Source organism: Leucoraja erinacea, chromosome 7, assembly GCF_028641065.1.
Source record: "Leucoraja erinacea ecotype New England chromosome 7, Leri_hhj_1, whole genome shotgun sequence".
Classification (NCBI taxonomy): Eukaryota; Metazoa; Chordata; class Chondrichthyes; order Rajiformes; family Rajidae; genus Leucoraja; species Leucoraja erinaceus.
The window spans coordinates 25778831-25797855 of record NC_073383.1 but is presented as its reverse complement, the minus strand read 5'-3'; the positions used below and the strand labels follow the sequence as shown (position 1 = coordinate 25797855).

Here is a 19025-nt window from a genome sequence, read left to right as displayed (position 1 = left end):
TATGCAAAGAATGGAGGCATATGTATTATGTGCAGGCAGATTAGTGCTGGGCCTGGCATCACATACGGCATGGGCATTATGGCTCAAGGGGCCTGCTCCTGTGCTGTACTATTCAATGTTCTTTTAATATCAGTGGAATGACAGAACCAGCTAAGTGTCAAAAGTTATAAATACTTTTTCATCCCACAGCAATAACTGAATTGACACTGTTGGCATATTTTTTCTTTGATTTTCCTTAGGCTCAAAATAACTCAAGGTAGTGCAAACATATGCCAATCTTTGCATGTTTAAGATGCAAAATTATAGGTAATACATTACATGATACATTCCCATCAATCGTAAATAATTAGTATAGAGTTGCATATATCTGGTCACATTTCCACTGAGGAATAATGGAAGTATCATTTACTGGATCTTTTCTTGAAGTTCCTTTCTCAGGTTATACTGAGGGATTCAGCCCCAGAAGTTGTTAATTTCTTTGTGGATAGGCATTTTGTTCAACCAGCTGTTTCAGCACTCTCAATAATGTACTTGCTACACTTTTCAGCATTAACGGCCTTAATGGTTTGTTCTTATTCCCTTTGGTAATACTGATTCTATGGCTAGAAACTTTCAATTTAAACCTTAATTGGGTTTTAACAGCTTTAAAATCTCCACTTGTTAAGTTTAGCCAACCAATTCCAACACTATTGTCTGAATTTATTAAAACTTGCTTAAGAGGACCAGAGGACTCAAAAGCTGCCATTCCACTAATTTTTCTGTCAATTCCTGGATCCCATGAGTAAAATTGTGAGAAATCGTGTGGAACTATCACCTTTCTCTTAAAGTTTAAAAAGAGACAACATAAGAAATGGAAAACTGAATAGGCCATTCAGCCCTTCATCTATGCTCTACTATTCTTTGAAATGATGCCTAATCTGTGCCACAACCCTGCATTAACACAAATTCCATTAATATCTAAAGCTCCATCTATCTGTGTCTCGTGTAGCCTTTTCAGAAGTAGGCATTACCCTCTGAGAGGCTGAAATCAAAGATGAAATTTACCATTAGCATCAGTGAACTTTAATGCTTCTGTGGAAACTGGTATTGAAGTTCAAGACCTCTAACTTGACACAAGGCCCATGGTTCACCTGACAGAAAAATCCCTACCCTGACATATGCCCTTGTCACCCTGTCCACAGGAGTGGCATCATCAATACCGTCAATATGAATTCATCCAATTCCATTGGCAGCTTAAGTGAACCAATATTAATGTCCTCATCCAAACTAACATCCCCAGTAGCAAGACTGTTATTAATCTCAATCAGTTCTGATGGGCATGCCATGATGCCCACATACCTGACACCAGAGTCTCAATCAATTCTCAAAATCACCCAATACATTCCCAAATAAGCACTGGCCGATCGATCCAGATCCTGCTGCAATCGTTCACAACCATCTTCACTATCTGCAAAACCACTCACTTTTGTATCATCAGCAAACTTGCTAATCTTGCCCTGTATGTTCTCATCCAAATCATTGACGTGGAAGACAAACAGCAACGGGCCCAGCACTGAACCCTGAGGCACACTACTAGTCACAGACATCCAGTCTGAGAAGCAACTTTCCACCATCACCCTCTGCTTCCTTCCATGGAGCCAATTTGCTATCCATTCAGCTATCTCTCCTTGGATCCCATGCGAGCTAACCTTCCAGAGCAGCCTACCATGCGGAACTTTGTCGAACGCCTTACTGAAGTCCATGTACACAACATCTACAGCTCTGCCTTCATCAACCTTTTTGGTCACGTCTTCAAAAAAATCAATCAGATTTGTGAGACACGACCTCACACATACAAAACCATGCTGACTGTCCCTAATCAGACCTTGCCCATCCAAATGCCTGTATATCCTATCCCTTGGAATACTCTCCAGTAACTTACCAACTACAGATGTTAAGCTCACCGGCCTATAGTTCCCACCATTTTCCCTGCAGCCCTTCTTGAAAAGAGGTACCACATTTGCCACCCTCCAGTCTTCCAGCACCTCTCTTGTATTTAAGAACAACTTGTAAATTTCAACCAGGGCTCCCGCAATTTCCTCTGTAGTTTCCCCACAATGTCCTCGGATATATCAGATTTAATGCAAGAAGTTTCAAACTTTTGGCCCAGCACCAAGGCAGCTCCAGTCAAGGTGATATATGACGTGGAATGGACCATGAACCTAAACTATCGCTGGAGATACCTTGCCCAGCGGGTCCAGTGCATTTGTACACTCTGCAATAATGGTGTACCTGTGCTACATGTACCAATCCAGTAGGTTGCATTCTCCTGACTGTTTTACATTTTTGAGGGTTGTCCTGCTGTCTTAATCCTTGTAAATATTTCACCATACTCCCACTGCCTTGTACATTGTGAAAAGATTTTGGTGAGACAATAGGCAATAGGTGCAGGAGTAGGCCATTCGGCCCTTCGAGCCAGCACAGCCATTCGGCCCTTCGAGCCAGCACAGCCATTCATGGCTGATCATCCACAATCAGTACCCCGTTTCTGCCTTCTCCCCATATCCCCTGACTACGCTATCTTTAAGAGCCCTTTCTAGCTCTCTCTTGAAAATATCCAGAGAACTGGCCTCTGAGGCAGAGAATTCCACAGACTCACAACTCTGTGTGAAAAGGTGTTTCCTCATCTCCGTTCAAAATGGCTTACTCCTTATTCTTAAACTGTTGCCCCTGGTTCTGGACTCCCCCAACATTGGGAACGTTTCCTGCCTCTAGCGTATTCAAACCCTTAATAATCTTATATGTTTCAACAAGATCCCCTCTCATCCTAAATTCCAGAGTATACAAGCCCTTGCAATGTTTATTGCAATGCATATTCTTGCAATGTTTATGTTTCCGGTCCACTTAAGAATGATACTTTACTTTATTGTTATGTGTGACATGTCACAGTGAGATTCTTTGTTTTGCATACCCAAAGTATGTAGAGTCGCACCATATAGGGCGATGACCAAGTTACACAAGTATTATTCTGAGGCTGTGCCCTCTGGTGCTAGGCTCTCCCACGAGTGGAAACATCCTCTCCACATCCACTCTATCCAAGCTTTTCATTATTCGGTAAGTTTCAATTAGATCCCCCTCAAACTCCAGTGAGTACTTGCCCAGAGCCATCAAATGCTCATCACACATTAACCCAATCATCCCCGGATTCATTCTTGTCAACTTCCTCTGGACTCTCTCCAATGTCAGCACATCCTTCCTCAGATACAGGGCCCAACACTGCTCATAATACTCCAAATACGCTCTGACCAGTGCTTTATAAAGCCTCAACATTACATCCCAGTAAATTAAGAAAAAAAATGAAGGCATTTGGTCAATGTGTTTCACATTTATAAATGCCAGCTCAGTTACTGACACCAGATGTAATTTGGAGGTGTGCTTGGATGCAGGACCTACACATGCTAACGTAGAAAGTGACTTGCAGCCAGAGCACGATACAAAAGTAGCATTGGTACCATCATCTCCCTGGAGGATTCACTAATTCTGTTATTATTATTATTGAGCACTGAGTAGGATATGCTATTAACCATCCATTCTTGCGAAAGCTGATGACTTTGCTGATCTTCCATACAGGATTGTACTCAGAGAACCTGCATATCTGTCTCCATGGCAGACTGGTTGAAATGTAAAAAAGAAGTCCGCATTCAGTCCAGTGAGAGAGAGTAACCTGGGATCCTTGCCTTAACAAAGGGGGATTAGTTTGGTATTTAAAACAATTGATGCAAGAATTAGATGGAAATAAAAATAAATATCACCTAAAACTAATGAGGATTTGGAACCTTAATCAGGAAAAGACAAAATTATGGCAAATGCCCTTCATATTGTGTTAGGAATTGAATTTACTGGATGTCCCAACAGCAACATGTGTGAGTTCCAATCTTCTAACAGAAGGTATATCATTGTGCCACAGCGAGGTTCTGTTTGATGCCAACGTTTCATTTCCATTGGCTTGATGAACAATGGAAATCATGCTGAAATGAAACGGCACATTTCCACTAATATTATCTTGGTCATGCAATATATTACAATGTATGCATTTCCCTTTACAATAAACAGAACAATATTACCTTTGGAATTAATATAAAAGATCCCCTAAAAGTTTGAGTAAATTAAAGATGTGAAAGAATTTGTATCATTTATGTAAGCCAGCTTTATGATTATGAGTGTTATCAGGAAACGTGCATGTGTACAGTTGTGTTATGATCCAAATGTTTTGTGTCATATTACTTTTGCAATGAGAGAAAGAAACAATATCTAGTTTTTATTTTAATTCAAATAGATACCTTTTCTCGGACAAGGATAGCAGAACACTGCAACAGAACTCCCATCATCTTGTGGGGATTCCAAGTGACTGAATTGGCCCTATAAAGAAAACTCTACATGTAATTGAATTCCATACACACAAGGTATTCTTAAAATTATAGAAAGTTATCTGTTCCCTTTTAGTCCATCAGAACATCAGATTCATGTTTAGTAGCACATTCATCTAGCAGAGCTTAGAGATACAGCATGAAAATAGAACATATAACCCATACCAACCATTGATCACCCCTTCACACCAGTTCTATATTATCCCACTTTCTCATCCAGTCTCTTCTTACTAGAGGCAATCTTACAGAGAGAGCCCGATTAACCTACAAACAGGCACGCCTTTGGGATGTGGGATGAAACCAGTTCAAGATGGAGAAAACCCACACGGTCACAGGAAGAACATGCAAACTCCACACATGATAGCACCCAAGGTATGAACTGAACCTGGGTCTCCGGCACTGTGAGCCAGTAGCTCTACTAGCTGCACCACTGTGCCACCAGCAAATCATGCTATATACCATAGCATAGTTTGAACTCACCCAGATTTGGTGGGCTGTTAAAAACAACGCCAAAATAATTCATAAATTAAAAAGTACAAGCTATTTAACGTTGTTTATTAACATTGCAGCTCCAATTGATTCCCTTTTAAAAAAAAATCAATATATATGACAAAGACAGTGGGAAACATAGATAATGTGAGAGAAAAACAAAGAACGCAAGTAGAAAAGGGAGAAAAAGATGTTGCACCATGTGAGTAGGAAGGAACTGCAGATGCTGGTTTACACCAAAGATAGATACAAAATGCTGGAGTAACTCAACGGGTCAAGCAGTATCTCTAGAGAAAAGGTATGTATAGGGGTGATGATTCGGGTCGAGACCCTTATTCAGACTGAGAGTCAGGGGAGAGGGAAACCTCACCTCTCAAGAAGTGAGAAGTGTTTCTTTTTTTAAATAATGTTTATTTCACACAGCACCGCTACCAGCGTATAGTCACCAGATCACTTATTTGACCAAACTGCAAACAACTCAAGGAAAAGGGACACAACCATTAAAAGTTGTGTTTTCTGTTTCATAAAATAAAAATATTTTACAAAGGTAAAAGGCCATTTTACTCACTAGGACAGTTTGAGGCAAAAATATATGAGGAGATTTTGTGGAATAAACTCAACAAACTCCCATAGATTAGCCTGCGTGCAGTTAAAAAAAACTGTAATTACCTTTCAATCCCATTCAGTTTATGGCGATGTTTTCTGGACATCAGAAGTCCACCTCCCCATGCAGCCTGGAAATGGGTGAAAATAGTATTATTTTCTGCAACTGTTTGGCAAAAATAAAAATAAGGAAATGCTGAAGTTAAACTTTAAATGTAAGACTTACATCAACATGGAGCCAAAGATTGTACTTAGCGCAAACATCTGCAATTTCTTCAATGGGATCAAATGCACCATAGACTGTATTTCCAGCTGTTGCATTGACGTAAATTGGAATATATCCCTGAAATTAAAAATGCCTGCTTTATTTCTCCTGAATGCAAACGATGCAATATAAGTTTCTGTATTTTGATTGATTGAGTTGATTGAAAAACATACACCGGAGAATCAGGCTCATTGGCCCACTGGGTCCATGTCAGCCATCAATCACACATCCACACTAGTTTTATGCTGTCCCCACTTTCGCATCTGCTCCCTACACACCAGGGCAATTCACAGCGGCCAATTAACCTACAAACTCGCACAGTTTTGGCCCGTGGGTACAATCCAAAACACTCAGAGGAAACCCATAAGGAAACCAGAGAATGTGCAAACTCTACACTGCCAGCACCCGAGGTCAGGATCAAACCTATTCTTTGGTAGGAGACAGCAATTCTACCAGCTACATCACTGTATTAACTAATAAAAAGTTTGAAAACAGAAACAGGCATCGAAAATGCCAAAAAGTGATCCAGTACAGGGAAATGGAAAGAAGAAAGCACACATACCTTTTGCTTAGTTTCAATAATTTTTGTTTCCAGATCAGCTGGCATTATTTTCCCCCTGTAATCATTTCAAAAACAAACTATGTATAAAATCATTTATCCTAATATCTATAAATGATACGATACAATAGAACTTTATTTATCGCAGAAGGGAAATTGGTCTGTCAACAGTCATAAAACATAATATATATAAACCAAGAAATTAAAGTGAGGAGTGGAAAAGATTGGGGATGTCCAAAGATTGGGGAGTTGGTGGGAGGGGTGAAGTCAGTCTACCCCACAACAGAAGGGGAGGAGGGCCTTTATGTCACAAATTAGCAGATTACAGCAGTATACATTTCCATTGGGGTTTAAAAAAAATGTATTTTGTTTTACCTTTCATCACATTTCAATAAAATCACATGGTCTGTACCAAAACCAAGTGCAGCCCCTGCTTTCTTTATCGAGTAATGACTCTGCCAGAAACAAACATGTTCAAAATAATTAATGTTAGAAAGTGTTTGTCAGCATTTAAAGAAGTAAGTACAGAAATAAATTTGAGGGAACACTCATCTTACATTTTCTGAAGTAAACAGGACCAGTTTAGGAACTGCAGTCATCCCTTTAGATTTAACATCTGGGAAATACTGATAGCGTGCAGCCATTATACTGTACATGTTTGATATAGCTCCTCCTAAAAGACCAAAAACAATCTCACAATCATTATTACAACCATTGTTAATGGTAGCGCTCAAGAATTCAATGTAATACATGAATTTAACAGCTATATAAAAGACTTGTTGAAATGTGTGTGTTCTTACAATGGCATCTCTGCATACTGACAATTGATTTGCAGGTTTTTAGTTGTAATTTACCCCAGGTTAGGATTACAGTTTACATTTTAACCCTCATTCTCTGCCAGTCACTCAAATTTCACCAGGACTTTCTTACTCAGACTTTAAGTGACCTTATCCTCAGGAGTTGCAATATCCAACTCAGACCATCATGCTCCAATATCCAACTTAGACACTTCTATTCAAATCTCTTTGAACCTTTCGCCTATCATGGTCCATACCTCTCACACATGGCCAATCTCAGGTAACATTGTTTCCACCATTGCCTCACACAGAAATAAGACTCTTCTAACCAATCTATAGACCATTTCCTCCCATCCTAATCTCATTTCCTTTTGTACCATCCCTGTTGACTTGAAGATGCACTTTCAGAATCCATACTTTCCCCTCTCTGACCCTCAATCCACCATGAAATATCTACAGCTTACAGACTTTTCAACCTTACCCTCATATCCGGCCACAATAGTTTAATCATTAAACCCACCTCACTGCCATTCCATATTTACTCCTGCAAGGATGGCCTTCATCTATGCTCCCTCAAGCCCTAGAGATGCAGAGAAATGGAGATGATAGGTTTCAGTGTAGATTCACTGGCTGGACCACATGAAGTATCACCATAAAATCCACCCTCCTCAGCATACTCCATAACCACCCAATCTATTGAAAGCAAGCTGGATGAACTTAAAGCAAGACTTTATCAGTAAGTATGTGGAGGACTGTGTACCAGAGATAATTTGAGTGTTTGCAATCTGGAAACTATGGATGATGTGGGAGATTCATCCCTGCTGAAGTCTAGGTCTGAGGCATTCTAGTGGGATGACCCTGACCATATAGGAAATCTAGGTACGACCTTAACAAAGTCATCAGGGTTGTCAAGAGACAATACCATACATTGCCAAAGTCCCAGATTTGCCACACAGTCACCTGTTGATTGTGGCAAGACCTGATGCTATAATGGGCTTCAAAGCGATATAGAGCAGAATCACTGGTTACAATACATCCCTTCCCGACAAGCTCAATGCATTCTTTGCTCGCTTCGAAAAGAAGGACAGTGGAATGGCGGAATCTGTCCTGGCAGCCTAGGGTGCATCTGAACCCATGGTCACATGGCAGACGGTTGATCGGTCTTCCTGAGAGTGAACCCACGAAAACACTTGTGTGGTGGTGACCCCGGTTCTGTTCTCAGTACACACGTGGACCAGCTGGTGGGAGTATCCACAGGGATCAAGATTGCGAGGAATTTTTAAAGAGCTGTGCACCAGTGTACCATGTAAACCAACCTCGCGCCATTAACTATGTCTATACTTCATGCTGCCTTGGGATAGCAATCAACTACCCAAGAATGACTCATCCCCCAGTCATTCCCTCTTCTCTATTCTCCCATCAGGCAGAAGGTACAAAAGCTCGAAAGCATGTTCCACTTTATTTAAGATCAGCATTTTCCATGCTCATCATACTCTTGAACAGATCTCTCATATACTAATAATGCGTTTCTGATCTCCTAATCCGCCTTGTTGCAACCCATGCATTTTCTCCTTCGCTTTCTGCAGCTGTAACGCAATATTCTGCATTCAATTTCTCTATCCCTCTTAAACTAGCAATGTATTTATCTATGGCATGATTTGACTGGATAGCACAGAAAACAAAAAGGTTTTCACTCTATCCCGGTACACGTGAGAATAATAACCAATAAAAACGATTCTGTTATCTGGCAAAAATATTTACTATTTTTGAAATGCAAATGTTAAACCCGGGCTTCTTTGCTCTATTCCAAACAACTCTTGATGCAGGTAATATGACATTCAACATTGGATGATAGAAGTAAATATTAGAAAGATTTAAGCCATTGACGTAGGTTTCCACAACAAACCATTCCCCATACTTTGACTCTATCCTTCTCCTTGGCAACAGACTAAAATTAATCAGGCTGTGCACAATCCTAATCTCATTAGTGAATCAAAGGTGAGTCTCCAACCTCATTACCCACATCATCACTAAAAGCATATTTTTCCACTTGTGAAACATTACTTTGACCCCATTCTGCACAGTCTGTAACTCTGGACTTGATTAATTAAACACTGACCAGATGCCCAGCTTCAACCTTCTGCAAACATGAAGCTATCCAACATTTTGCTATCACTGTCTTTTCACACAAAAATACTTGGTTTACGGATCTATAATGGTTTCCAGTTAAGCAATACCTCAGCTTTAAAATTATCTGCCTGTTTGTTGATTTCTCCAAGGTTTTACTTTTACCTATCTGTGTAATTGAATCTTCCAAATCTGATCTATCTGTACTCCACAGTATTTTATCTCCCCACTGTTGTCAGCTGTTCCTTCAGTTGCCAGGGTCTCAAACTCAGGAATTCTCTCTCTAAAAATTTATTTCACTTTCCTCCTTCTACCTCTTTCATCAATCCTTTGCTAATCCGTCCTAATACACTCATTGAACATTGTGAAGTTCTTGAGGATGGTTTACTCCATTAAATGTGCTATATAAATGCAAGGTGCGTTGTCCCATCTTCACTATGGAGTGCGATGACTTCACATGCCTGGTCAAAAGAGTTATGGAGGAAAGGTCCATTTTAATACATGTGCAGGAAGAAACGGCAGATGCTGGTTTGTACCGTAGATAGAATTCAAATGGAAGTCTATCTTCCATTTAAAATCATATCAATTCTGATTTTTAAAAGGGAGAAAGGGTACACTAGGTACAAAAAAAAGGTTGTGAAAGCATTACACAGCGAAGAAGGCTATGAATATAACTGTTAAACCAATTTTGTTTTGTTCAAAAGGCTATGATTTTGAGGAAGATTTTGATGTCATTTTATGGAACTTATTTTTCAAAGTGTCAGATTTTCCAATTAAATAAAAAGTTGAATTTTCAGTTTTGGTTTGAGTTGCTTAGACTAATGAATTTAGAATATCGGATAATTTGTATCCTAATTTGCTAATTGCCTTTCTCATTTAAATGTATTTTTTGAATATCAATATATTGAAAATAGGATAACGGGATGAAAACGGAAACTGAAAAATAATTGTTAACTTATTGTGGCTTCAATTAAAATGTATCTTTTACCTTCACTGACTTGACAGCAAAATCCATCTTCCATAGCTGCACTGTTACAAATTGAAAGTTCCACCAAAGTAAATCTATCATATTACTTACCAGGTGAAAAAATTCCATCACCGTCGCCGTTGGGCCAACCAATTATCTCTCGCATTTTCTTCAGTGTAATTTGTTCCATGAGGACAAACACTGGTGCTATTTCATACGTGAACCTATGAGATATATATCACATATAATAACTCTTCTGAGCAATCTTATCATTTTTTAATCACAATGCCTCTGATGAAAGATTACATGTCATTCATTTATGACAAATAAATCAAAATTATTTCCAGATAGATATTTGGAAATGCTTCTTCCTGGATGTAAACGATAGGTATACCTGCCATTTATCCAGTACAAGTCAATTAATTTTATTTAAAGAAAGGTCCTATGTCATGATATATGACATGTTTATGTCATTGTAAATGATGTGGAATGCCCGTTATTTGAACTCACACAGACAGTCCACTGAACAGAGTAACTATAGACAGGCAGCCAGCAAAGATAATTAAGAATATTGAACTTGGTGCAAAAGTCCAAAAGCAATTATTCATGTAAAATTATCCAGGTGATGATCCCCCAGGACAATTTTGTTTCTGTAATACAAGAGAATCGTTAAGTGTCAATTGTAATTATAAATAACGATTACCTAACAACTAAAGAGAGAAATCCAATCAGCCTTTATGTTATACTCACTGCAAATGTGAATAGAAAATGCAGCCAATACAATGAGAGAATAACCTGATCAAACTTTAACCTAATCACTAGATGGTTTAATGTACAGTGAAATGAACGAACATTACCTAGTGCATTATAGCAGCTTTCATTTTCTACAGCCTCATTAACACAACAAAATACTCCAAATTGGTTTATAAAGTGGAGTGGATGTCAAGCACGGAAATAGATCAAAGGAAAGTCAATCAGAAGGTTTTAAAGAGGCTTTGAAAGACTTTTCATCAGAATTGATCTCATTAAAAAAAATAATCTAAAATGTTAACTTTCCTCTCGGTATAACTTGCTGGGTATTTCCATTATATTATGTTTTTATTTTAAGATTTCCAATATCCACAGTAATTTGTTTTGTACAAATATAAACATATAGACAGGGATTTCCAAGTTTAGATTCGAGCCAGGTGATCAAAGGTCTTTTGCAGGGAGGATGGAATGCATTGGAAATCAGAGGCAGAAGATTTGAGGATATTATTTTGTGAAGATTGCTGTAGAAAAGGATGTATTCATACAGGACTTGGAAATGACAATGAGGATATTAATTGCAGTGCACTGGAGATAAGGCAGCAAAGAGGTTATGGATATTCTAGGATAAAATGGGAGCAGCCGTGTTTGAGATGAGATGCATTTTTTTTAAACAATGAGGAGGATATCGGCAACAAATCAAGAGTTAATATTTGTGTGAATAAGATGATGGCTGGGCTGAAATTGGAATATTGGTGGACAATGTTTCAAGGGTAAACTATGTATGGACAGAATGTGGGGTTTGAACAGGGATATGGGGCAGTAATGCCTATTACAAGCAAAGTTTGCAGCCTGGAGTGGAATGAATTCAGGGCAAGAGTGAGAGTTCTTAGGTGGCAACTGAACAGGGTGGGTTTTTGTTTTCTTGTTGTTTACCTGGAGAAAGATCAGGTTCATCCATAACTTTTTTTTTTGCTGAATAAAGAGTTGAATGTCAAGGAAGTGAGGTAATAGTGGGTTGTGCAGCACACAGAAAGTGATGGAAACCAACAGGTAATGTCTCCAAGTGGCAACTTCTCTACAGGCAACTATGTGGGGATAAAAAGAGGAACTTTGAAATAAAATGAACCGCAGTTTGTTCCAGCAATTCTAGAGGATGACTAAAGTTATCTCCACTCATCACAAACTCCCAGCCCCTCCCAAACATTTTAACCCCTATTAATGCTTGCATCTGTACTCGCTTGCCGGGGCAAGCATTGAAATTATGATCCCATATCCTTCCCATAGACAACTCCGCCCATTTCTCCTTCTCTGTTTGTCAACCCAAGGAGCATGGAGATGGTCTCAATAGAATGCACTTGACAGCATTGTATGTTGTCACTCTACGCAGTATTATTCTAGCCCAGTGGAAACCCGTAGATAAGATGTTTCTGGGAGGTCAGTTGAATTAAGCCATTCAGTGCTCTCTTAACTTTGGACGTTAACTGCGGTGGGAGCAAAGCTCTGTGGACCTACGAAAGCAGCGCTCCACTGTGATTACACTCCACTCAGAGTCAGGCTCGAATCTCTTTTAAAAAGAGCACTAGCTTTACGTTGGGCGCTACCGCGGACAGATATCGACAGATATTGGCTGCCTGCAGATCAAATGAAATGTCCGTACTTTCCCCGGACCCTCTCACCTCCACAATCCCAAACCCATTCCAAGTAAAGCGAAGAAGTTGCAACTACCAATACTGGAGTGTTTTTCATCAATCGCATGGAATCTATACCTTAAGTGATACAGTACAGATCAACACTTCCTGTACTTTTTAAATTATTCTCGTTTCATGTTTACTATGGGAGTGAGTCACGTGGGATTCGCTTTTGTAATACAAATTGCAAGAGAAAGGTCACTCTGGAACTTACATGTTGGTATTAGCTGTTGATGTAAGCCATTCCCCGGCCAAACCGATAATGTCAAGACCAGAAGAAAGCTGATTGAAGAACCGAGGGTGCCCTGCAGGAATTTAAAATAAAGTTGTGATGAAAATAATATCATTTAAGGGACTTCGCCCAATATTCTACTGGATTGATGCTCATGCCGACAACTGCTTGGTGACATTCCACGTACATTGACCAGTGCTTACTTAGCTTAATACAAAAACAAGTCTGCTAAATAGTTTCGTTTTCACACATTGAGCGGTGAGGGATTATTTTAAAAATAACACGTTGGGTTAATACAAATTAGGCATTTCTGTCTCCGTTAAAAAATATTCTAATATTGTAATGTTATCAGTAAATGCCTCTTAACATTTGCTTTGTAAACGTCCCATAAAATTAAAAGACCAAAAACGCGCAGAATGTATTGGTTATCGGAATCCCTCCCTATTCTAATCCGATAAACCTTTTTTAGTTTTGTGATGTGATATTTTCATCGCTCTGGAGCAGGTCAATTATATGCATTACCTCCCTATTAACCTACGACCAAGCTTCTGTACGGGTCATCAGTTCTCACCTATACGTGCTGTCCTGCACGCTGGCAAATAAATGTAATATGTGCTTTGGAAATATAATGCTGGAAACACAATATAGAGACAAAGCAATCGTAGTTATTGAAGATAGACATAAAATACTGGAGTAACTCAGCGGGACATGCAGCATCTGTGGAGAGAAGGGATGCGTGGCGTTGCGGTTCAACCCTTCGTCAGACATCTTTTCTCTCAATCTAAGTGATTTAAAACACTATATTATCAGCATTTATCCTGGAATTAAACGGGTTATCGCCGGGAACCAGTCTCAATTGAGACAAAAAGGACCTTGAATCTTTCACTAAGCTTCAACGGTTGGGTCGGAGTAGTCGATCCCCGCCAGGAACAGTCGGCTTTCAAGGGGTCATGTAGGGACAGCAAGATGCGATCAACTCCAAATGACAGACAGTGTGGTTGCGAAATATTCAAGTTTATCAAAAAATTAAAACAAGTTATTAAAGTAAGTGATTTTACAACCCTGGAATGAGACAGTGGTGCATTCCGCGAGGCTCAGCAGCCCCGTAGCCACCGTTTAATGAAGTGTTTATTGATGAAGTGCTCATTCCGCAGGCTAACTAATTGGATATTGAGTGCCGTGAGCGATAATTACCTTCCTTTGAAATAAAATGATGTACACAAAATCAAGTCAGGAGCCCGCCTGCCTATGAGCTATAGTTTCTTGATCTGACTCCTGCACGTACGGGTCAACGAATCGAGGTACAGGGAAGAAAATGTGTTGTCAAATTCAGCTATTCATCAAAATGGCCCTAAACTAAATTCGTTTGCCTCTATATTCATTGGTCAATGATTCGCGCGATTGGCAATTACAAATGATATATTCAATGCTGAGAGTTATGCCATTTCATTTGGGTTAGAAATCATTGCTTTAAAAATTTATTTTTTAATTTGGAAAATATTTCAATCAGTTCCACCTCGGAAGTAAAACGTGATCTTTAACTTTAGAATATAATATTTACTTTGTAAATGGCAACAAATGAAGAAGGTTGACAATGAAAGCATTAAAAGGTCAGTCTGAAGAAGGGTCTCGACCCGAAACGTCACCTATTCCTTCGCTCCATAGATGCTGCCTCACCCGCATTTTCGACTACCTTCTATTTTTTTCCAGCATCTGCAGTTCTTTCTTAAACATTAAATGTATTGTTATTATCTTCGACTGTTCTGAGCACGGGGGACATATTTGAATGTCTAGCCTTTAGCGCGATGTAACTCGGCCGGTTCCACTGACATGTATAGAGTGGGACAGTTGACGTCGCTTCGTGGCAATGTTGCAGCTGCAGCTAATGTGTGACATGGGTCATTCTGAACAATTTACGGGAGAGGATTCTGGCCTTTGACGTGAATTGCTCACAGTTTGAAACATGCTGACTGGCTTTATACCATAAAACTGATGAACTGGGGGGAGTGATTTATTTATTACTGTGCCCAGTGAAAATGGCCAAGTATGTTTTCTTCACACCCGATAATTAAAAAAATGTTGAATTAAAGAAAGAAGGGTCTCGACAGAAGATTGACAAGATACAATAGAAAGACACTAGCAAGGTAGGAGAAGACAAGGGCAGGTCTTTTCTTTCTGATACTTTTCTTGGAAGGCAGTGTTCGGATATGAAAAATGCCAAGACAATGCTCAAATAACTTACCATACTTGGCTCCGTTTTGTATTATACAAAGTGATATTGACATGGCTCGCTTTTTATGAGTTCTTAGTAATGAGGTTTGTATTATTCCGTTATTTTAAACATGGTCACCCTATTTAAATTCACGCTCTGTTTTTGTTTTGCTCCTGGGTGAACTTTCGAAGTCAAAGCGCCCACGTAGTGTCAGTCATGGTTAAAGTATAATTCTTTACTCTTGCCATAGCTAGGTCAGATAAGATACGTTAGCTCCAAACGTCCTAATTCGAGTCTCGGTCGAATATCCCGATCGTGCAATTCCAGTCTGAATTGCACCATTGAATATAACAACTAGTTTCGTTTAGTTTAATTGAGTTTAGAGATGCAGCGTGGAAACAGACTCTTCGGCCCACTTCGTCTGGGTCTACCAGGCACACTAACGCTGATCTACACACACTAGGGACATTTTACAATTATACCAATCCAGTTAACCTGCAAACGTGTACGTCTTTGGAGAGACTAATTGTACATTGAAACGAAATATTTTTTTTCGTAACTGTTAGCAAATAGCTATAACTGTTCACAAAGAAATGCATGATGTTTTGTTAATATCATGTGCATTATCTTCCACGCCGGGTTCAGGGGAACCTCGATATAGTCAGTGACTTTTATGGATCTCTGTCGCGTTGCGATCAGTCAAACGCTTGAGTGGATTTAGTTAATTACAACGTGATGAGGCTCGGAATGAGTACGATGTAATTTATGTCAGTGGCAATTATTGAACTACCACATCCTTAGCAAAACAAAACAACCCGACTCGCTGACTGAAAGGGAGCGAGAGAACGCCTGCGGCCAGTATCAACACTCGTTTGCCCAAAAGGCTACCCGCGCGGATGAGTAGATGACAGGGGAAACACACGTCCTCTCCGACTAGACAAATTTTGACTAACTGTAAACATTTAGGTATAAATCCCCAATGGGGAAATGATCGTCTTTCCGTCTCATTGCGATGACTGATCTATAATGAAGGAGAATTAAGGTTATATATGTAACACATTCTTCTCGCAGTGTACTCTCCACGGGATATTCATCCGTTTATGGAGCAAATTACAATATTTCTTGCTACCATTCACGATAAGAAAATGGCACCAGTCAGTATATCTATCTCACAAAATGTAAGGCATGATTTAAGTCTATTTAAGGATTGTACGAGCAAACACACAGTTCCCATTTCACACAATATTCATCCATTTGACAATTGTGGACGGATAGAATGATCACTCGGATGCAGCATGTCTTTGTTTCATTTCCCGAGGGCGGATATATGCCACGACCATCTACAATCGACCATTACACACCTACACAAGCGACTGCCGTGCTCTGCTCGGCCGTTTTGCATGACAAACACACATGAGAAAAACTATTCGACAGCAACGTGGAAGAATGAGTGTCTGGGAATGATCTACACAAGTTTCTAATTCGCGACACTTTCCTGATCCATGAAAGAATGGAGATTTCCCGCTTTACTCAAAGTGGTCATTTTGGGACAAGTGGACTTTATAGAGGTACAGCGTGGAAACAGACCATTCGGCTCACGGAGTCGGCGCCGATCAGCGACCATCCCGTCCACTAGCACTATCCTACATACTCGGGACAATTTACAATTCTAGTGAAGCCAATTAACTTATTAATCTGAGGCAGACACAAAGAGCTGTAGTAACTCAATGCGCCAGGCAGCATCACTGGAAAAAAGGAATGGCGGACGTTTCGTGTCGAGACCCTTCTTCAAAAGTCACCTATTCCTTTTCTCCAGAGATGCTGCCTGACTCCAGCTTTTTGTGTCTTCGGTTTGACCAGCATCCGTAATTCCTTCTTCCACAACCTATACACCTGCACGCCCTTGTAGTGTGGGAGAATACCGGGGCACCTGGAGAAAACCCACGCGGTCACGGGGAGAAGGTACACGTTCCGTTCAGACAGCGCCCGTGGTCAGGATCGAACCCGGGTCGCTGGCGCTGTCAGGCAGCAACTATACCGCTGTGCCATCGCGCAGCCCAATGGACAAATGTTAATTGCCTTGAACCATGGAGAATATTGAGGTTTTTACCTGTCCTAACGCCATATTTTAGTGTGTCCCTGCAGTCAACCAGTATCTGCTCCAGAGATTCAGGGTTGTCCGAGAGTTCCAGGTTAAAACCTTCTATTCCCTCCAATAGCTGATGTGGGTGGTGGAAGTCCAGCACTTTAGTGGACCTATCGAAAGTTTTCTTAATATAATTGAGAAGAATGTCGACCACTTCCAGAAGGAATTGTGTGGTTTGTTCTTCCCCATTTTTGGCTGGCAGCAAGTCTGGAAAATAAAGCTTTGCAAATAAACTTCATTTTTATTACAACAAAACATAAACATGAAACGTTAGGAAAAATTGATCGAACCGGCGAGACTTTACACACAAGCTATTTATGCAATAACGATAGTTGTAACATTAAGTTGTTGAAAACGCAAACATAATTTTTTTTAATCAAATCCATGATAGCCGTCACTAAATAATAAATGACCAATAACCATAACATTTAAAAACTCCAAACTGGATTTCAAAATCGTGAATCCGGAAAACGGAAAACTCCAACTTAATATTAAAAAATCCACGTTACACAGCATCATCCCAAGATTTGAACAGTCGGTTTCAATTCTCCTGATTATGTTTGCGGCTAAACTTTCACTAAACTTGCTTATCCCACATTCTCTGGCGTTACCTCTGGCGTAGAGATTAGAAAAGTCCGTTTCCGCGCGCCTGAATAACGAGCTCCTGTCGCTGTTTTCACTGGTGTTCACGTTCTTCGAGGACTGCCGATCCTTCAGTGAGCTCGCTGTCCTGCCTTTATCCTCGATGCTGTTCGTCCTTTGCAAAAAACCTACATCAGTACCAGAAAGATCGGTTAGAGATTGCTTCCTTCCACTCCCAAACATATTGCAACGTTTTGTCTCGTTCTAAGGTAATTATAGCAAGATGTCGAATACTAAGTGGAAGAGACTGCTTATTAGAGTCCCGCTGTAACCTCAGCAGATAATTTATATGGAATATTTGCCCGTAGGAGGCTGAGGTCACGATGTCGTCAGCACAAAACCGACCATGCGAAAACAAATATTCGTTCTTTAGTGCACTGGCGAATTCTCGTTAAATAAACCCGACATAATAGACGGCCAGAAGCAGCCACTGCAGCCAAGTCAGAAAGAGCCTCCGGCCAAACTTTCCAGCCTGTCAAAGCGGAAGGAACAATGATGAATGGAGGCATCCCGCATCGCGACCACTATCTTCTGATTTAAATCCCATGCACTTGAGATCTTCAGATTCATTTCTAAACCAGTTCTTTACAGCATGAAATAACACACGTTTCAACATTTCAATTAAGATCTAATACTCCCAGTAATTTGTCAATACGGTTGTCAGTTCAAGGCAACAACATAAATTCGGCTAAGATTGTATTATTTAAAAATAATTATTTAACCTGAGAGACGGGTTTGCAAGTTGACAGTGATTTACATTGTAGCAAAACTGCTTCAAACGTTTGCAATTTCAAGAATTGTCAGAACGATGGGAAAAGGCTGTACTAAATGTGAAAGATCAGCTCCACGATTTCTTTTTCTACCTTAGCTCTAGGGCAATTGCAATCAGAACTTGCTGAAATGGAATGACATCTTCAAATCTCAGAAACCAGAGTGATGTCGAGTTTCAACCCTTTGTAACGATTCCACCAGAAAATTAATACACGTCTGATTTTTTTAACCATTTGACCAGCAAACCTCCCTGATTTAAGTTTTATGTAAAACGCGCGGAACAACCCGTTTCAACAGCAGGGAGAATTGAATAGTTTTCTTCAATGCTTGCCTTCTATGTACGCAAACGATGGTTTTCTTGATATAATACA

At 39.9% G+C, this 19025-nt stretch overlaps 1 protein-coding gene across 3 annotated transcripts in view; it reads right to left on the bottom strand.

Moving 5' to 3' along the window:
- The window catches only part of LOC129698775 (glutamate decarboxylase 1), a 44742-nt gene that overhangs the window by 16193 nt on the left and 9524 nt on the right, over positions 1-19025 (bottom strand). For all 3 annotated transcript variants that reach the window (XM_055638027.1, XM_055638026.1, XM_055638024.1), the window contains 10 exons: positions 17853-18011; positions 17206-17448; positions 12866-12956; positions 10325-10437; positions 6880-6995; positions 6698-6777; positions 6326-6380; positions 5725-5841; positions 5565-5629; positions 4320-4398 (listed from right to left, as the gene is read on the bottom strand). In XM_055638027.1, the coding sequence (XP_055494002.1) occupies positions 4320-4398; positions 5565-5629; positions 5725-5841; positions 6326-6380; positions 6698-6777; positions 6880-6995; positions 10325-10437; positions 12866-12956; positions 17206-17448; positions 17853-18011 (1118 nt within the window). The remainder of the gene's footprint in view (positions 1-4319; positions 4399-5564; positions 5630-5724; positions 5842-6325; positions 6381-6697; positions 6778-6879; positions 6996-10324; positions 10438-12865; positions 12957-17205; positions 17449-17852; positions 18012-19025) is intronic.